The sequence below is a fragment of the Phalacrocorax carbo genome, chromosome Z, assembly GCF_963921805.1.
Source record: "Phalacrocorax carbo chromosome Z, bPhaCar2.1, whole genome shotgun sequence".
Lineage (NCBI taxonomy): Eukaryota > Metazoa > Chordata > Aves > Suliformes > Phalacrocoracidae > Phalacrocorax > Phalacrocorax carbo.
In genome coordinates, this window is record NC_087548.1 from 6,478,551 (window position 1) to 6,499,935 (window position 21,385).

The 21,385-nt window shown below is 42.6% G+C and overlaps 1 protein-coding gene across 5 annotated transcripts in view; it reads right to left on the minus strand.

Moving 5' to 3' along the window:
- Positions 1-21,385, minus strand: part of SETBP1 (SET binding protein 1) — a 267,333-nt gene that overhangs the window by 63,861 nt on the left and 182,087 nt on the right. For all 5 annotated transcript variants that reach the window (XM_064439310.1, XM_064439309.1, XM_064439306.1 and 2 more), the window contains one exon: positions 17,577-21,042. In XM_064439310.1, the coding sequence (XP_064295380.1) occupies positions 17,577-21,042 (3,466 nt within the window). The remainder of the gene's footprint in view (positions 1-17,576; positions 21,043-21,385) is intronic.

The window sequence follows — 21,385 nt, forward strand, 5'->3', positions numbered from 1 at the left end:
CTTTTAAATCTGAATGGTATTAAAACCAACCTCGATTTAGCAGGGAATGACAAAGTCCTACTTAGAACATATGCAGTTCAATTCTTTCCTGTGAAGTTGCCATATGGCAGGGGAGTGATGGGAAGAAGAAAAATATTGACAGTGATGATATATCTTATTACAGAGCATACGGACCAAATTTTCCTCTCAGTTACACTAGTGAAAATCTGGAGTGAACAGCCCTGTCTCGATAGGAAAATCAGATCAGTCAGTGGATATACAAAGCCAATTATGAGACTGAAACAAAAGCAAACTTGAGAAACATTATGGTATAGTAAAGAAGACATGTGGTAGGATGCCAGAAGACAGGAAGTCATTGGACCCAGCAAGCTTACTCTTCCTTTGAAAAAATCATCCAATCTACAGTAACCACAAGCGATCAGGATCTTGTTTCATGCCTGAACTTGGCAAACTGAATGAAAGCTGCCCAAAAAACATCTGTTCTGGGTTCCAAACATTTATATAGCTCTTTGTTAGAGTACCAAAGATGGCATCAGATCAATAGAAAGGAAGCATTGCAGAAGAAAGCAGTACAAGGATTCTAGAGGGAAAAGTCCAAGATTAACACAAGACCTGCAATGTTTTACACACCAATAACTTTTCATTTATTCCTTGCTGAACATTCAGCTGAGTAAAATTTTGAACTATATTTGACAGACAAAACCAGCAAGTGCTTCAAGGAAAGAGACCATGGTGCATTCCTATTTCCATACTATTTAGAATTACATTATAGACAACTTAACAGCAAAAGCTGCAATGATAGCACTGTTTGTCTGTTATGTTACACAGATATAAAGGCAAACAAACAGGTAGCTGAGAAGACTTCCCAAAATGTAATGGGAAGTATATTTAGTCAATAATAGTTAAGTATGGTTTATTTGAAACTTACTCTTGCAACCAACCAGAAAAAGAACTATTTTTCTCTTTAGGAACCTTTTCAGCCCACGTAAGATAATCAGAAATGTATAGCTTTTTTGGACCTATATAGCAGGATGATGCCATTCATGTAAACTAGAAGAACTAAACAGCAAGAACTCAGCCAGACCAATAAAAAAAACTGAAAAAAACAAATAGAATTACCATCAGCAGTTCTGCACATAAAAGAGTTAAGTTGCAACTTAATAAATAAACTATGTATATTTTTTCTTGGAGCGCTGTAAAGACTGAGGTTTTGCAAATGAGTTCAAAGGCAAACCATAGCCAACTCAGTGTCCACAGTTTCTTTGGAAGCAGCATGGAACATTTGGCCAGAAGAAACGGTGCCAACTATCCAGTGCAAAGCCTATACTTTAATTTGCAAAAGCAAAAAGCTGTGATTTATACCTCTGAAAGGAAGAAGTGAAAAAAAAAAATAATCTAACAGTACATTCTGTGTAGGTTTATTATTTTGCCAACAGTTTGTGGGTTGGATGATGAGGTACGTTCCTGAACATTAGACATCACCATTTTTTTTAAACAAACAAAACAGCAGGAAAAATCAAAATTCCCCTGAAGCAGAGGCAGTCCTTGAGAAAGTTCAGAGCTGTTGTGGCTCCCCCTTGGCTCTTTTTTTTTAAAAAAAAGATTAAAATTCACCAACCAATAGCATTAATCAGCTTTGGCTTACAGGCAGCATTATTGCTTCCAGTTGAGGACAATTAGAGGCACAGTGTCAACTGGTCATTTATTAGGTTGTGTAAAGATCTGTGGATACACATTGTTTTTGTGACATCAAAAACTTCTTATGAAAAATGGTGCTTTTACATGTAGACTTCCCCTAGTTTCTTCTCCTTTTAAATTCAACAGATTTGCTCGTTCAGAGGAAAATAAGTAGTGTTTTGGTGAATACATGCATACTGAAAGTGAGTAGTGTAGCTCCACTGACAAAATCATCTGACAAGTGAAAATAGAGTGGGGTAAATAGTGAGCTAGTAATCCATTCATTCATACCTGATGGTATCCTTCATAGCATAGCCAAGGAAACAGGGTCCTGATCTACATAAATATTAAGTAATGAAATTTAAGATGAAGATTTGGTCCTTTATAGCTATTGTGACAATATTGTCATCATGTTATTGTCCAACATGATTTCTTCAGGCTGCCCAAGCTACCATTATCCCCTTAATGGATGTCTTAGTAGGCGATCCACAAATATATTCATGATAGAGCCTCAGGAAATTATTAAAAATTTGGCGAGATATTATGGTTAAAAATTAAATAATATTTCTCGGAGAGGAATTTTTTCATTATCATGACTCCTCCTAGCTGCCAAAGGCCTATTCTAAGACTGTGAATTAAAAGTCAAAATAAATATATCATCATTGTGTGATAAAAAAGCCCTGCCCAAAAAAAAAAAAAAAAAAAAAAAAAAGGTGTATGAAAAACCAAGGGAAGAAACAATGTCATTCTGCAGCCTGAAAAATATCTCTGAAAAAAAGGCATTCATAGGTTATAGGTTGCACATGGTTAGACAGTTCTTCTGGGTTTCTTGGCAGTCAATGTGGGAAATCTATTTCTTTAATCTTGTCTTTAAATTATCTTATATAATCCTAGTTAAACAAGAGAAATTTGGGGAACCATAAACCAGATTTAGGGCAATTCCAGGTACCTGTTGTAATGCTATTCACAGTCTTCCAGTCCCTAAGAGGTGTGGGATTTCAGCACTACACAACTGTCACTCTCCTCCTTAGAGATAGCTGGTGATTAACGGATAAATGAATTTTCTTTGAAAGCTTCATCTCCTTTGGCAATACCCATCACAGAAGACTCATGCAGAGTAAAGGTATCTTTGTCCAGGTGCTACCTAGTATAAATCAGGATGCATCCTTATTGAAATCTTAACCCTGCCCACACTTTCCCACTGCTGGATCTCCTATTTTATGAATCATTGCTATTTCTCTGGAGCTGGTTTCCTTGAGGGCTTGCTTTAATATTTTTTGTTCCTAATAGACTGGTCACATTTCAACTTCTGCTTCCTGTGGCAGGATTTATCGAAAATATTATGAAGACAAAAACCCCCATAAGTTTCTGAATTGTAGATGGTAAGAGTGTTTAGTATTACACTGGGAGAGAAAAAGTAGGGTTATAAAAAGTGATTCACAAGGACAAAAGCCAATCTGTTAACCAGGGGAAGGAGGAAGAGATGCCTTCCACCAGCACATTGTGCCATTTTCTTCTTCTACGTGCCTTCTCATGCACGTTCTTTGGATGGGATACTGGATGCTGTAGATGCAGTATGGCAATTATTACATTATTCTGAAATGTGATAATTGAATAAAACACAGAAGTGTAGTACATCAGACTGACACAAGCTTATAGAACTACATGTGGCTGATCAGTCTTCAGTGCAACTGGACTTCTCTTGCCTGTGCGTATTTCACAAGCCGCATCTTCCTCCTCCTTTTCATTCTTCTTTCTTTTTTTTCCCTTTCCTATTCAATTTTGTATTATTTTCTGGGACCTGTTAAACCAAGATTATGTCCCACTGGCAAATTTTCCCATAGGAGTGTGATCATCATCAAGAGAACAATGTCATTTGAATGAAATAAGACTCCCTTAGGAACCCCTTAAGAGCTGGAAAATCTATATGGTTCTTACTGAAGGGTAACCCAACTTGTGATTTGGTCTTTTAAAGTAAAATACTAAGGCTGCTTTACAGATTTGGAGCATTTCATGTTATGGGAATGAGAAGATCACTGCTTTCTTAGGCTATCAATATATATTTGTGAGGCAGCATTAATTCATCCAGTGAATTTCATGTTCCCATTCAAATGTCTTTACTTGTTTTAAACAAGGCAAGAATTACAAAATGATACTATGCTGACAAGATCTAAAAATAAAGTCACTTGGCAATTGTGTTAAAATAAGCACTGCTACTAGCTTGATGTTAATAGGAAGGAAACCGTATCCTAAAAATGACTTCTATTGCCTCTGGGCATAGTCACCCACAGGGAGGAATGGCACCTGCTCTTCTTTAAGTCATTTATCAGTTCTGGGGGAAAAAATCTCTGGAGACTACATCCCTATCTGTAGACAAGAGGTCAGTACTGCTCTATTTCTGTCTTTGGTATCTCTGCATAACTTTGTGGTTGTTGCTGCAATAAGAATTACTGACAGTCATGCACAATGGTGCATTTAAGTCTGTTGCAATTAGCTGTTTCTCACTCTGACACTGACCTTTTGGCATTAGACCTCCCTGCACCTTGGCTTATCCGCCCATGAAATGAGGGTAAAGATACTGACCTCTCTTGTAAAACCAGTCTGAGATTTACTGCTGAAAAGCACCACCTATAAATTAAGTAGGATATTTAATACCTCATAGCATATGTAAAAAGAGCACAAACTCCACTGGCTTGTCAACTCTCATCGAGAGACACGCTCCTGTGGCATTCTCTTCTGTCTGAACTTGGCTCGAAGTGGCCAGTTTACATGAGAATCCGTTGACCACTGGACAGTTTATATCAGTAAAATTTTATTTGGCCTTCAAGGCATCTCTTATCTCCTGAACTAGGAATTATCCCTGGTGGAAAATGCAAATCCTGTCTTTGATGAGGGCATAAGATGTAAGGATGGTAATAACAGAAGGGATGATGCTTTCTATTGTCAGTAAAGGGTTGGAAAAATGAATAATCTTCTGTGGCAGGGGTCAATACAAAAAGATCATTTGTATGATCCCGTTTGTGGACTGAACGCTAGCAGAACAGTGCAGGAGGGCCAAGCAGCAATGCCAGGACCCCTCCTGCACACCGTCAGGAGAAGCACAAGCTGCCAGTACCATGTGATACACATGAAAAGAGCTGCCCCCAGTGCAGGAGACCTGCTGATAGGACTATACCGGTCTGTCAGGCATGGCCCGTCCAGCCACCTCCTCCTGAGACCACCTCTTCCTGGTGGCTAGCTGAACGGCAGCATCCCTTGGGTGTTTAGAGGCATCACCTGGAGTTATACTGTTTAGTGTCAGATGTTCCCCCTCTCTCCTGTCTTTACCCTGCAGCATTTGCCTATGTTTCACATAGCAGTGGAGGCAAAGTGTTTAGTGAGTATGCTTATAGCATTCTTCATTAAGAATTTACATATAGAGAACATGAAACCTGACTATGAACCTAATAAGCTATTTTGTAATTTTATGAAATGGTGCGACATACCGAGGGACTTAGTCCAAGGAGTTTAGTATGTTAATCTGATGCTAAGCACAAGAAGGACTTAATGGATACCAACTTCTCTGGGTGTCTTGCTCACCACTGAAACTGCATAGGTATAATTAACATCAATCATACTAGAAAAATGGAAGACCAAAAGCTATCTGGGGCACTACAGTGCTTAGGATAAGAACCTCGGCTAGCCAACACTGTCACTTGGGAGCAATTAAGTCTTCTGCAGATCCTACTAGGACTCTCACATCTCCAATACCTTCTGGCACATCTTGCTTAAACACTGAGGACTTCACTGTAGATGGGGTAATAGTGAGAAACAGGGAAAAATAGAAGAGGGGGGAGCTGCCAGCACTTTGGATAGCATTATTAGAGTGAGAAGTAATGCCTCTTCCCTAGAACATTTTAACCAGTGTAAACATATCAATACTATGCACAATTTAAGTAGACTTCTTCACGATTCACAATGAGTCAGAGGATGCAGCTGCCCTGCTCTGTGCTCAGGTATGGTGTGAAAGTGAAGTAGAAAGTGCCGTCAAGTCATAACAATACACTTCATTTACAGACCTCATTTCATTTCCAACATTCCAAAGCCTTGCCAGTATTAATTAATTAAAATTTTGCAACAGCTTTTTGAGTTGGGCAAGGACTATTATATCATTATATCAGTTTGTAAATGCTGAGACCCTAAAGGCTAGGTTGAGATTGCCTGCTTTAGGCACTCAATTTATTTGTTGCAACACCTTAAAAAAATACAAGGTGCTTGGCTCCAGCAGAATGATTGAGATCACTTAAGGCAGGTGTCTACACAAAATATGCAAACAATGCAGAGACGGATGCCTCTGAAGTAGCACCCAAGTGATGTTCACACGTTTCTCCATCAGCTGAACAGTGGGTCCTTCATGTGATGATTTAGTGTGGTTGTACACAGCCACTCAGGCATAAGCATGAGGAAATACTCCTAGGAGTGTGGCTGGGTAAGCTCTTAATTCAAGGCTCAACTGCGTGCAATTCTTCTTTCATGGGAATCAAAATGCAAATTCCCCTCTGAATCCAGAAAATAGAGAACTACAGATCTAGACGTCCAGCCCAAGGGGGTCTGAGCCCAGCATTTGCACTTGCCTGGACTCTACCATGCTACAGGAAAGGCTGGAGTGGAAGTAATGCCTCCTTCTGCTGAAGGTCGACCACTCAGCAGCCAGAAGTGTAAGATGCAAAAGCTAGTAAGTTTCAGCCCAGTGGAAGGAGATGTCTTTCGCTTGAAATCTCCTATTTTAGAGTTCTATCACATATATGGCATGAATCGAGTCAGGCCTGGGAACAGGCCTTCCCTCATGCCCCAGGCTTAGCTGGCACTTCGGAATGCTTGGGTGCTTCCACGCTGACAGACTGACTTGTCCCTCTCCTGCATCCTGGTATCCAGGTCCTGCACACTCTGTGCTTGTTATCTGGCCATCAGGGAGCCATTTGTTCCATCCAAAAGCTGGACATAGCCAAGATGACAGCGTGCTCCAGGCTCTGCTCCAGGCACAGCACAGTGTGGACATGCACCACCCAACTTTGGCCTTTTACCTGGTGCAATATTGCAGTGTTAATCTGGAGTCCCCAGACCCCAGTGTCCCTCCTGTCTCTTCCCAGAGCACGGGAAGTAGATGGTTGCAGAAAAGCCCCTATTTTTGGCATTTGTGTTAGGAAAATAAAAACCCAGAAATAACTATAACTACACCCCAGGGCTACAGGGAGATGTTGCCCAGGAGAGATCAGGATCAAGCCCTGTACAGCATGGATTGTTCTGCCTGCTCCAGACACTCCCAGCTCTCAGCTGTGTGAGCACAAGCCAGCCTGTTGCAAGCAGTCCAGAGGCATAGACTCCCTTTCTAGTTTGGCCCACAAAAAACAATATAAAGATGCCCCAGATTTCTCTTGCTGAGGTGTTCTATGTTAGCTCAACCCCACCTAAAACTGGTGGGTTTGGTCAGGCTTAATGAAGTGGGCCCTTTTCAACGCCTCAGGAGATATTAGCAGCTCCTCACCCACTTGTGAGTCAAGATGGACTACCAGGAGCTGTTGAACACATGTGAAACCATATGCTTATATGCTTAAGTTACTCTGAAGTCCGAAACACACTGTCCAGATTCATGTACACACTCAGTTTCTCTGGAATGTAGGTTCTTCTTCAGATGAACCGGACTAAGCCATTCCCTTGGACTTGGACACAACAAGTTCATTCTCATGGGGACTTAAGTTGACTCATGGATGGTCTAAGTCACTTTCACTGTCTTCTTCAAACTATGCAGCATCTCAGAAGCAGCTGAGAAAAAAACTCAGGAGTCCTGAACCTGGGCTTGAGCCTGATTTACTGTCATTTTTACCTTCTAGGGGTTTCTTTGATCTCAGCAAGACTCTCTCCCGATTAGCAGTAGAGGAGGAGAATGTGGGTTAATGCATCCTGCTCTACCCACTCTTTAACATAAGAGTGGCTCCTATTAGCATTTTAGCAGTTTGCCCTTTTATGCAAGAACTTGCACAGCTGACTTGGCTAAACTTTTAATGGTATGCTTCTAGTGTGGGAGGAAATGCTAAGCACTGCTTATTGTTACTTAGATTTACACACCCAAATGCCATAGCTCCATCCAGAGTTCCCAGGCATCTAAGTGCTTTACTATCTACCACAGCACTCTATATCACAAATAAGATCTTCCTTACCGCCTAAAGTAATGTCATGATGCACTGTAGGAGCCAAAGAATGCTGGGTTTGCAAAATGTATGCATTGCTTCAGATTGCAGTGAATTCATTTAAGAGGAGATCAGGCAACAACCATTAATTTCAGTGCAATAGATTCCTCTGCTCTTCTTATTTACCAAGATGTTGTCTCACCAGATTAAATCAATGAAATTACAACAGAGCACCCAGCGTACCGACAACTGCCAGTATCTGCCTATCATCTTAGAGATGCATCCCTTGATCAAATGCCTCCAGTTTCTGTTCTGCCATCTCTCTGCCATTCAGTCTGTTCTGTCGGAAATAGAAAAGTTGAAGTTTTCCAATGTACCTGGCTGAGTCAGAAGTTCTTTTGGGCAGCCATGCACAGACGCACGTATTGATTGCCCTGCTAGAAGTAAATTTGGCCCCACCATGCCAAAGGAGATGTGCTATTGTCCTTGGGTGCACTTCTGGAGGCCACGTGTGGGGCGTACACATCTCCACCCTCAGCTGAGGTGGGAAACTTGTTCGAAGTGGTTTTGAGGTTTTGTTAAGAAGCAAAACAGGAAATCTGCATGATTCTGGAGTTTAACTATTTTTTTTAACTTGTTGCTCTCCCACAGTATTCTTTTTTTTAATAGAAAATCAGTAAATATCAAAATGACAAACATTGTGCAACTGACCACGTCCCAGTTCTGGGATAAGCCCAAGGTTTTACCGGTGCAGACTAGACTTCAGGCAGCAAAGGGAACCTGGAGTGGGCCAGGGATTTTTTAAGCAAACCAAGCAACTCAAAGGCTGTGTCAACTTACTTAAGTGCTCTTTATGCCAACTAATCATAGCTGGCACAGAAAACAATGCTGACTATTGCTCCCTTCCCTGCCTACACTGGAGGCGAGGAAGGCCAAAGGCACAGAGCTGAAAAGGCAGCTCTGTGCCATCTGGAGAAACTCCATATCCACAGCCCTGATCCTTTTTACTTGCTCCTAAAAATCAGTGTAAAGGACAACAAACAAGTTGGTGGGATGAGGAGTATCAACACAAGCCTGCCTGCCCCAACACACTGACCCCCATACAGAGTACCACTACCACCGCTGAAGGCAACCACTGCCCTCATCCCTTTCGACACCAACATTTGCTCTGGTAACTCTGAAAAGTGTAAGAACTGGTTTTATAATCTTAGTCATGTGGGTCCTCCCCAGCCCTGAGAAAACTATGGTGAAACCATCAAGTCATCTCAGGAAGAGTGCCAAGCAGCCCAGCAGCCGGAAAGCCATCACTGCTGGCCTTGATGTGGGACCTGACAGCAAAAACCTCCATCACCAGAACTGCAAACTGCTGTTCTTTGTGGTACATTGCTGATTTACATGCCCTTATGCTGCTAAGCAAACTCTACCTAGATGTCTCTACAACTCTGTTTATAGTGCTGTATAATGCTGGGTTTGGGTCAGATTCTGTGATGAGATATGGCGATGTCATTCAAAAACAACCACACAAAGACTGGTGAGTTACTGATGGGTACAGTATAAACCGGCTGAGCTATATCTTGCAATTGGGATCAACCAGGCAAGTTCCTCACAGTTTTCTCCTGGTTTATTTAAGCTGCCTGTGTGTGCTGCATAAGGCACGACCACGCTTTTGCTGCTGCTTCAACATCACTCTGATGTCAGTGCTTTTATTTGATTTTCTGTCACTGTTCTCACAGATTAAATTTCAACCAGTGACCCACAGCTTGATAGCTCATTAGCAAATCCCTCTGAGACATCTAGTCCTGCCCTTGCTTGACAGTTAACTCTGCATTGCACATACTTCCGAAGCCCCCTGAAATCATCACTGCCCCATATGAAAGCTCGGTGAGACTCAGTGCTGCTGCAGAAGCCTATGGGGATCCGTGCCCAGCTGCATGTTTTCAATGACAAATCACTGACAATTCCTTTTATGAATCCTTGGGTCTTTTCAAGTCTTTGAGGTGTAAAAACTCCTCCATGGACAGTCAAAGCCTTCCTTTCTCATCCCTCTCCTCAGCCCTTGATCTATAGGGGAATTATTCTGACTTCCTTGGTGGAACCTTAAAACAGGGCATTCTTACTCCTTTTATTGTTCAACACCATTATTACAATCAGGCAGACTAAGGCAGCTGGGATAATGCTCTTTTGGATTTCTTCTGCAGTGACACGTGCTTATAAAACTCTTGGTAGGCAGTGGGAATGAGAAGCTGCCTCAGATCATCCTCTGGAGGTCACAGACTGCAACTCTTACTTTGACAGTTGGGTTGGATGGGTCACAGGTTGCCCTCAGTGCTTTATGATCCCATTCACCAGCAGATATCTTGAGTTCAGCTTTTCCTACCCTAACTCTGAGTCACAGTGACCAGCAGGTTAATAGTAAAGATACTGCCATTGCTTTGTTTTACTTCCTCTGTGTGTCTGAGCAGATCTTGCCTTGTACCTAGATTAGCAGGGCCCTTGGGCAAGAAACTATATTGGGTATGGTCCAGAGCTATAGCACACACTTTTCCTTTTGACTCTTCTTAAACTGCCACATACACAAGTACCCAGACTGCACACTGTCAAAATCCTAACCCACCCTCTTCCTCCAAGCTAAGAAAATCTCTGCAAATGCTGAACCAAGACTGGTTTTGGCACCTGGCAGGTAGAACACAGACTCAAAGACTCTGGTGTGTCTCTGCTGAAGCCATGGATGGGACTTCCCAGCCCCACAACCTCTTTTTGCCTTGACAGAAGCTTCACTTCAGAAATCAACCTCACTGATTTCAATGGGGAGATGCTTGATTTACACCAGGCTGAGATGAGAATCCGCCCGTGATTCTTTATTGCCTTTTAAAGCCAAGGGCCCAGCAGAAGCCAATTGTCTCTGACGTGAAGCTGTTGCACACCCAACGTGGAATCTGCACAACTCCATAAACCAGCAGTGGTCTAAATAAAAACTTCAAACAGGACGTTCTGGCACTGGCCAGAAAGAGAAAAGATAAATAGCGGGGAGCCGCCAAGTTGTGAAGGAAGAACTGCTGGACAGAGAGCAAAGTAAGAGGCAGAAATTAGGCAGGGTGCTGGGAGGTTTGTAACACTCCCAAAAAGCAAAGGGGTCACAGCATTTAATTAGATTAATTCATCACTGGTCCAAAAGCCTTTGTACCGAGCCTCAGGCAACACAATAAACATACAATCATTAAGAGAGGAAATAAAAGATTGGTTGGGTGGTAAATACTCCAGTTCCCTCTCCCACTCCAGCTTCCCTCTTGTTTCCTCTCCTTGGTCAGTGCAAACATTGGAAACAACACATTAAGCAAACAGTAACATTAAAACAACAACAACAGAACTCACTGCATTTCAAATGCCTTGGTCAAAACACTTTCAGGGAAAGCTTTGACTTACTTTCCCCATCATTTTTGTTTTCCCTTAACAGCCCGTTCCTCTAGGAAACACCATGGGCAGAATGGAATAAATCATGCTAGCTCGGCCTCCTCTCCCCAGCACTGGCAGAAGACTTAGTAATAACAAGATGAAGGACCTTTATCCTAAGGGGGCCAGATAATGCTTTTGGAGGTTATTTTGGTAGTTTTGTTATATTTCTAAGCATCCAGGGCCCCAAAGAGCTGTTTTGATTAAAGTAATTGTATTTACAAATAATGGTATTTTATAAAGCTTTGATGCAAAACTTAAAGGCCGGATGGTACAAACACTCACCCTGTAACTGTACAGTGCCTGTCCCTCACTACAGGACATGGCGGGAGGGCACAACACCCCATTGACACTGGGGCTGGAAAACTTGTAGCTGCTTGAAGCTATGTGGGATCCTGATGCGTCCAAGAAAACCACAGCAGAGGCAGAGCTGTGGAAAGGGAGGGTGATTAATACTCCTTACATCCTCAGTGAATGAAGTTCACACCTGGCTCTTCTCTCATCTGCTTCAAGCACTGCCAGTGCTCCCACACGACATTTGCTGAGCATCGCTGTGTTTCAGACCTCACCTTAGCTCTGTACAGCGGGAAACTGTTTTTATCCCCTTTTCCCAGACATACACTGAGGTTTACTGCAATTTAGACACTTTCTGCAGTCACATGAGAAAACTATGATATGGAAGACAGGTCTCCAAACCTTGGCCCATGCATCAGCCTGCCTCTGCATCTGTGCTCACAATGCCATATGGCACCTAGGTCCCGTTGAGTCAAATGCCACTACCGAAGAAAGCAACATGGCTTATATGTGTGTTTGAATTAATACCTAATAAACTTCATTCATCACCCAATTGTCAGTTCTCCTCCCTTGTTCCAGTATGTAAAGGTGCATTCATGGGTATATATGCAAGACCCAGCCAGTATAGATGTTCATTTTATGTGCCTAAGCAGGTCAGACAAGAAAATGTTCATCAATTATAGTGCTGGACCACTGTTTCCCGTATTACTGAAATAATGTGTTCACTGCAGAATAATGAACTAACTCTGATCTGGGGCTATTAAAAAAATTGTTAATGAAAAACACTATTGCACAAAAATCAGCATAGTTTGCTTATTAAGGCAGTTGGCTAACCCTGTTTGCCTGTGTCTTCCATATACGTTCAGAAGAATAAATATTCTTACCCATTACTAAAATACAGATTTTTTTCTTGGTGTAAACATGTGGCCGATTAAGGTTTCGTGATAATAGCCCAGAACTGCCCATGTTGTTTCTTAAAAAAAACCAAAACAACACCCTCCTCAAACCAAAACATTAATTTTGGTGGCTCTGCCAATACTTCATCATCTTTGGTTTTGCTCATAGAAAGTCCTGTTTTAAATCACACTAATGCACTTGACTTCTGAGAGAAGAAACTAATGCACTGGACTTCTGACCAGGGATTTATTCTGTGCTACGTGGCAACGGCCCATTCCAGCAGGAAACTGAGCCATGGAGGGGAGTTTTGTCAGGGAAGAAATGTTATCTGGATGAATGATACTTCTCAGCAGAGCACGGTTACTTATATGTGTGTTTGTACTGACATCAGACAAATGCTGTTCATTCGTTTGATTGTCACTTCTCCTCCCTTCCTCCAGTATTCCTCCTACTCTCCCTTTGGAAGGTTTAATCACCCATTGTAAGATTTTTTAACAGGAACAAGGGCACTTTTAAGATAAAGACTTTGGAAAATAACTTTAAACAAATACAACTTACAGTTGTGCATTTAATAAGCATAACTTGCATAGGTACACAGCTGCTCTTCTCCCACTCAAGTCATAGGGCCAAACACTACTCACTCTGTGACGCCCATCCTCCATCAAAAGCTGATACCGATTCCTTCAGAGTTAAACCATCACCTTACAGACTAGCTGAGGAGGAAAGGTCAGATCAGAAGAAATTCAGCCTATAGCACTGCTGGACTTTGAGGGGGGAAGGTGTAGTGGGAGGCTTAGTTTGTAGGCAAGTTAAGTATTAATTTATAAATCATGTTTGTCATGCTAACTATCCAGTGTTTGGAGACTGATGACTACTACCTTCCTAATAGCAGCGTATGATTAACTTTATATTCCCGTAAATTTACTGTGCACAATGTCTGTGCTGTATCTGATGAAACCCATGTACTTATTAGCTGATCTTTAAGCCACACTGCCCAATAGGCAAGCAAGGTAATCTTTGCTTGTATAATCATCATTTAATAAAAAGAGGCAGAAATACTGTGAGGATAAAGTAGTATAGACCTTGATTAGTGTCACTACAAAGAAAAGCAGAAATACAGTCCTGCATAGTGACCTTTGACCTCTGCTTCACCCCCAGCAGCACCCTGGCCTGCAATGAGTGTAACTAGGACATAGACAGATCTTGTACACAAATTGCCACCTGCATCTGCAATGCTAAATGTGGTTTTCCTCATATGCCCACCTAAGGAAATAGGGAAGAGGTAACTATTCCTGCATTTTTCCAAGGTACAGGCTACACCATCAAGACTGCTCATCAGCAATGCAAGCCCCTTCTTCAGCATCAGGTATGAAAACGAAGCAGGCAGACACATAACAAGGAGATGTGGAGTTTGATGCAAGGACCTCTTCGAAACACAGCTCTGCTCCTGGTCTCCCCAGCCCAGCTGTGTCACCAGTCTGTGGCCTCTCCGGTCCCCCCACCCAGGGTTTAGTAACTACTGGAGAGCACAGGAAAGGATTAGCCATCCAGCTGTTCACGGTGCCTCAGGCCACACAGTGCCAGAGGGGCTCCAACAACGTTTTGCAAATGCATGGCTGCAGGGAGTAGAAGGAGGGAGACAAATGAGTCAGTGCTTGGTGCACACAACTTGCAAGTTCAGTTTAGGAAGGGTCCAGGTGACAGTAAGACTGTGGCAAGGCAGGATCTGAAACACCTTCTGCTGCATCCTTGCCTGTAGGTCAGACTAATGCCACTGGACTAGTCTTCTGCATCAACCAAACAGGAAAGAAGGGTTTAATTACTTTTGATTAATTAGTTTTTCTAAATGCAGGTTAGGTGAGCGCAAAAAATCTTACAAAAAGAGCAATTTCAGAAAAATACAGCATGTCACAGGGAGTAGAAGGGAAGGAAGGTGGAAAGAGTTATCAGTTAGTGGTTATTGAAAGACCTCCAGTTTCTCCAGAACAATGGTGGAGAAACAGGGAGTGCACTGGGAGAATAGCCATATACATTAACACTGAACTTTTCACTCCAAAAGGTCCCAAGAGGTTTAAAATGAGCCAAAGCTCACAAGGTCCCCACTAATGAATGGCCAGTGATAGTCCAAGCTGGTGCATTTTAGGGAATGGCTCTTTGCTGGGGCCAACCAAGATGTTTTCTACCTTATGCATGACCACCATATAGCACCAGGGAACAGTGAACTTCTCAGAAATGGCTAAGTGCTGTTACACACAATACTTCAAAAGAGTGTTACAGACAATAATAATACAAATAACAACAATAAAATGGCACCTGCACCAGCACACTACACTGAAACAAACTGCAATGCCTGAACGCCAAAGAGCACTAAATGGTTCTCTCACCACTCTTATCACAGATATCTCTACTGAGCGTGGGTGGTTTTTACTCTATATTTCATCTCTAGCAACATACAGCGAAGTTGCAAATGGCATTACTGAGCGTGCCAATATGCCCATGCAGTAAAGATAACACTGAAATTGTGATATAAATCTATTTTCAGGTTTCATCTGAATATTCAGGATGTCTTCTCTTATCTCTGTTATATATTATTTTTATATTGTGAAAGATGACAAATGCCGAATGGCAAGAGCAATCGGGCTATGGAAATTCCTTCCTGGGACAGAGCTGTATGTTCTCACAGGGCTTTTTTTTTAACCTTACCTTTTATTTTTATGATTAGTCAATCACTGTTTAGCTACCTCAGAGGAATGCAAGGTGAATTAGGAGAAAGAAGGTCAAGGTTATCATGGAAAAGTTTAATCCTTCCTCAGTGGGAACCGGTTAATAGTTATGGCTAGACTCAAGTGCAGACCTCTGTTGGGAATCCCAGTGAAGGTCAAAGGCAGAGAGGCAAAAAAGCTGCACTGAGATATTAGGCAGTCATAAGCAGACAGATGTTCCTAGGCTTTAATGAGCAGTCTTGGCTCCAGGCCTTTCTTGGCAGAGCCGTTTAGTTTTAGTATTTTTCCTTGTAGTGCAAGGTATGGCTCTGGTTAGCTGGCTCTGCTTAGCTAACTGCTGCTGATTTTTCCATCTAAATAATAGCTTGACAATGAAGAAAACAGTTCATAATCTGTGGCTTGATGGATTAGGTCATGGGGAACGATGTGCAGTTGTAATAACGAAAAGTAAAAATAAATAAAAATTATTTTAAATGAGAATCAGTTTTAAAAGTTTAAAGAGCAAACCTGATGGAGCTCCTACTGCAAGTTCTACACTCTGTCTTACATTTTTATTGTCATGGACAATAAACTGAAGGAAAATAATATGAAATGGACTTTTTGTTTACCAATTCTGTTTCCAAGTCAGCCTGGTGGGGATCGTACCCCTGCTTTGGAAACTCATTTGGGTTCAGCAGTGCTGAGAAATTTCTGTTGACAATTTGTTACACCTAAGTGAAATATATTAAGTTGGAAAGTACAGGTTTAGCAAACATTTTCTGTTCAGAAACCAAAAGGGCTACTAATCCAACTGTTATCAAACTGTGAAATCAATAACTTCCACTAAAAAAACTAAGAAATAGCCTTGTTAAAAATTTTGAGGACTTTTAACCCTTATCTGCTAGGACACAACTTCCTTAATGCAATAGCCACCCTGGCACTTGGTGGAGAACAGTTTTGGTCTCTGTCAGGCACGCAGCAGTCCTGATATAACCAGTGACTGAATTCAGTCTTTCTTCCAACATTTCTGGGTGTCACAATTGGTCTGATATAAAATGATATTATGAATGGGAATATTTTCATGTGATAAGGTCTCATTTTAGACTGCTTTTCACTGTTATAGTCCAGATCCTGGTTTCAGTGAAGGAAATGGAAATGTCTAGGTGGCTTAAACATGAGCAGTCTTTGGACCTCAATCAGTTACAAGTCAATAAAAAACTTAAGAGCCTTACATTGGCAGGTTATACAAACTCTCTGTTCTCTCTGTGTTCTCAGCTGATTCTCTTTTCATTTTGGAGGCTATGGATTACACTTCTTTGAAGCTCTTTTTTAGCACATCAGAATCTCATCCACCACTGATTGGTTTAGTAAAGCTCACCCTTTTTCAGAACTAAGTGTGAAATCTGCTTTGTGATAAATATCTGATGTTGCAGGAGCTCTGGGCTAGTTCCCAAGCTAAATTCATTTATATTACAGCAAAACACCTGCCTTTGTGTCATCACGAAAGCAAGTCCCTATTGTAAAGTACAATTCAGTTTCCCAGACAAGATTCAGATTCCTTTTTCCTCTCCCCCATCTGCAGGAGAGGAACAGATGTCCTTAGCAGCTGAAATGAGCTTCCTCCCTCCTCATCTACCCAGCTTATATTTCCAAGTCATGAGTCCTAAAACTCTTCAAAGTCAGTCAGCTAGGGTTTATTGTTTACATGACATCAGTCCCTTCCCACAGCCGCTCGATGCTCAGGATAATTACTTTACATGACACCTGCCGACTGGAAGTGACAGATTTACACTAGGATTGTACCCAGGGTCTCCACATACTCAGCCCAGCTATCACCGTGATGGGTCCCTCTGGATCAGCAGTACACTACACCAGTCATGGGACACTGACCCAGCTCCACAACTTCCCACGCATCTGGTCCATCCCATCAACAAATAGCTTTTGTACACTTTGTGGGCCAGAGCAGAGACTCTCTGCTCAGTACCATGGCTTTCTGCCAAAGGGTGGGCAATGACTACCACCCTACAACTTTAGACTCCAATGAGAAGTACGTCTACCTTGCCAACAGGTTTTATAACTGCTGCTGTTGCAGAATGCAGCAGTGAGATTTTTGGAGGAAGTTCAACAAGCTATGAGATATAGGCAAAAGCAGGACAAATATTTATAAAAATGTTGTGTAATAGCTCAAAGATTTTTAAAGGTTTTGGCTTAATGCATGGCCAACTTGCTTGTCGATCTCCTCAAAGTTTGGTTGCAGAATGGAAGTCAATTACCAAAAGCCAGAGAGGTTATTGAGTCATGAATATATTTGCTGTACATGGCAAGTCCCTCTTTGTTCAACATTAAAACTTAAACACAGTAAGGAAAAACAGAATGCAGCAAACCTTACCTGAAGAGGCTGAAGAATCGTAAGTACTTCTGTCCTTTCTGTTTGTCCTGAAGGGCTGAATGTCCTTTTCCCTGTAAGTTCCAAACCCTTCAAAGCTTCTTCTCTTATTCCCACTTACATCGTTGTCCCGCTTCTCACTCGAGGAATTCATTTCACCAAACATGTCCAGGGACTCTGACCTTCCATTACTCTCAGTACTACCAGAGTATCTCTTTGTGCAAGAGTCAATGGGATCATTGCTTGAGTCACTTTTATCTTTACTCTGTGTCCACTGCTGGGCATCAGAAAGTGATAACGTAGACAGCGTATCCACTTCAAAGTTACTCTTTGAGCCTTTGTGTCCAGTTTCACAATGCTGGTGCTTCTGCTTCTCCTTATGTTTGCTTTTCTCATTGAGCAAGGAGAGGTCTTTATCTGAGCCACTTAGCCTTTCATTGATCGCATGGCTGGAGAAGCCAGTGGACTTGCTAGCAAAAAGCCCACTCAGATCTTCATGTGTCCCCAATATTCGCTCATCCTTATGCTTGTGCTTATGTTTGTGTTTCCTTTTGTGAAGTCGGCCACTTGAAAGGCTCGCTCCTCCAACCTTTGGAGAAGCCAAAGAGGACTGCATGTCGCCAAGGCCCATTCCCACAGGTGTTTGTAGGTGCACTCCGTGTTTCACTTTATGCTTGGCAGTGGTGGACATCTTCATATGAGAGCTTGCATGGAATTGGGGTGGGGGCACGGTAGGTCTCATAAATGGGGAAGCCGCTCCGAGCGTGTGAGACAGGTACAAAGGAGCTGGATACTGACCATAGTAACCAAGATTCATCATAGGCATTGATGTGTAAGGCATTCCATAGGGTGCATAGTAACTCCCACTGGGAATAGGGTAACCGAACCCTTGTAAAAAAGGCACCTTTGTCATGGTGTCATTGGTTTTGGCAGGTCTACCACGCTTCTTCTTAGACTTCAAGTCAGAGGTCCTGCGAAGATAGAGCAATGGGTCATACTGGATATATGGCACAGGGTAGTAGTGATCAAAATTAATCCTGAAGATGCTGGGATATGGATTTTCATGATAAAATGTGTAACTTCTATGGGAAATCCTGAACACTTGAAACTTATTGATGAGTTCCTCAAGGTCTGCCAGAAACTGGAGGTCATCTCTGTTCTGCAGGGTTTTCCTTTTCCTCTTGTGCTTTGGCTTTTTAATACTCTCGTGAGAGAGAAAATTATCCACAATGAGATGTTTCTGCCTGTGACCATGCCTGTTCTTTGTGCTGGTGTCAGATGGGATAGCCTCTGGATTGTCCAGGGTGCAGAAATCAAAGGAGTATCTCCGGCGGGATTCTGAGCTTTTCTCGGCTTGGTCAGAAGTGCTGTTGTTGTCTGTACCTATCCCACTGTCGCTCGGTATGGTTTCCTCGCTGTGAGACTCGCTCACCGGCGACAGTGTGACTTCTTTCAGAGAACCTATTTCACAGAGATGGGAAGGTGAATTAGCCATTAACCTGGGTGGAGACAGCTTCCAAGTTCCACTGTGCATTCCTTTCTGGGTTTTTGTAGGAAGAGCACTGATAGGTTGAAGATTTGGCATAGTTTTTAACTCTGAAAAATTTGTTTCAGTGCTTGCAGGGCTAAGGTTGCCGTTAGTCCCCACTAACTGTGTTGAAAGGGGATGAATAGCTGCTGGTGACGATGCCACAAGTGACTGCAAGTTGGAAGGCACTGCTGGGTTTTCTGGCTGGCTGGAAACAGGCCTTGAGTGCTTGATGGCTGTCTTAGGTTCTTCTGGCTGAGGCTGCAGCTCTGCTCTTGGCTTTCTGCCCCGTTTTTTACCAATGTAGATAGTCCCCCTCTTGCTGACGTTGATCTGCTTCCCTAGTCTGGCATCAATGGTCGTTGGCCCAGCACTAGACGGTGGCTGGACTTTTGCTTTCAGAGCTATGCTGCTGGAGCAGGAGGACAAGATCTGATTGAGAATATTCTTCCTCTTGAGGGTCTTCATTTTATTAATGGTCTTGATGGTCTTCTTATCCAAGACCCCAAGCTTCCCAACCTTTTTGTGAAACTTGAGTTCACTGATGCACTTGTCCTCTCCCGGGACCATCTGGGCCAACTTGGCCAGATTCCGTCTCCTCTTCCTTTTCTTTGTTCCTGGAAATTCACGATTGATTGGACTCACTGGGCTAGTGGAGGTTCCCTCATGAATGGTTTCAACAGTGAGCAAAGGCTGTTTCTTTGGTCGTCCTCTTTTTTTCTTGACAGGTGTGATCACAGTAAGACTGTCTGTATTGGTGTACAGAGGGCTGGATGGCGTGATGGGATAGGCTGAAGGGGGCTCCACCATCAGCTTCTCAGATGTTGTCATCGAGGTCTCCCGAAGGATAGATTTAGGTTTGCTGCATGTCCATCGCCGCTTAGCTGCATGTTTGGGGTGTTGGACCTCAGATAATTTGCCAGCTGTGGGAAGATCAGTGGGTAGAAGAGTGGACGTCACAGGTATGGATTTTCTGAGTCTGGTGGCACTGTTGGGGGAAGATTTGTCAGTGAGCACACCGCTGTCAATAGCTACTAAGGGGGACTCATTTTCAATCACTTTCCCTGGTTTTGTGGCTCGAAGATCTTTTTTACTCCCCTCTGTTTGAGAGCTAGTCCTGTTTGTTACTTCACTGCTCATAGCAAGTCCAGAAGGCAGGCTTTTCTCCTGGAGCGTTTTCTCTATGGAAGATTTTGTGGATTGCCGTTTTTTCCTTTTGTGGCCAGATGCATCTGTTGTTGGAGACTTTATTGGGATAGTAATTCGTACGTGACTGGGGTCACTTTCACAACTGCTAGCAGAAGTGGGAATCTGCTTCGAGGGTGATGTATCCAACACACTGTCCATCGAGTAAGATTCCTTTTTCCCTTCCATGCTGTCATGTGATTTACTGTCAAATGCTTTCTGAGCACTCTTCACCCACTCAATGTCTGCGGTTTGGATGGTTTGACTTATCAAGTCCTTTTTGCTGGACTTCTTCTTTGTACTCCCAGTGGGCTGATCAGGGGCCTCCAGCTGCACACCTCCCTCTTGATCACTGAGAGGCAAAAGTCCATTGCACTCGGAGGTGCTGCTTGGTTGGGTGGCTGCGCTGATGTTGTTGGGTGATGGGACTGCACTGCAAATGGCAAGCTCTTTATTATTGGCAGACAGTTGCCCCCACGTGCTGCTGGCACAGGACTTCTTCACTTGGGATTTGCTGAAGGAAACTCCTGGCTCCGGAGTGGGGATCTTGGTGGCACTAACTGCTTCTCGACTGGGTTCTGTGTTAATGAAGCAACTTTGAGAAGCGGATCCAGTATCGGAGCTCGCTGACCAGTCAAGATGGTGCTGGCTGCTACTTTTCTGCTGGTGCTTTGATTTTAAGGTGTCACCGGTGAAGTCTTGTTGGAGGCCCGGATCATAGTGCAGAGCAGAATGTTTTTGTGGTCTGTCATAAACCTGGAAGGTAGAAGAAAAGAAATAGGAAAAAAAGATTAGTTTATCAGTCCATTCATAACCCCTGGTTGCAGCCTTTTATTTGTACAGTGAACAATAACTCTTCTTAACAGATGTCCTTGTAAGGGTTATAAGCATTTATATAGTCTTCTTATACTTGAGCAAAATTTGCATTTAAATTCATGCACTGTAAACAAGTTTTGTTTTGTTTTCCTACTCTAAAAACAATGGAACTATTTCTATAAATGCTAAATCGTTAAGGAAACATATTCTATTTATTTTTAATTTAAAACACAAGTGAAATATTTCCTTTAAATGGATGAATGGTGCAACTCGGCCTCCTGGT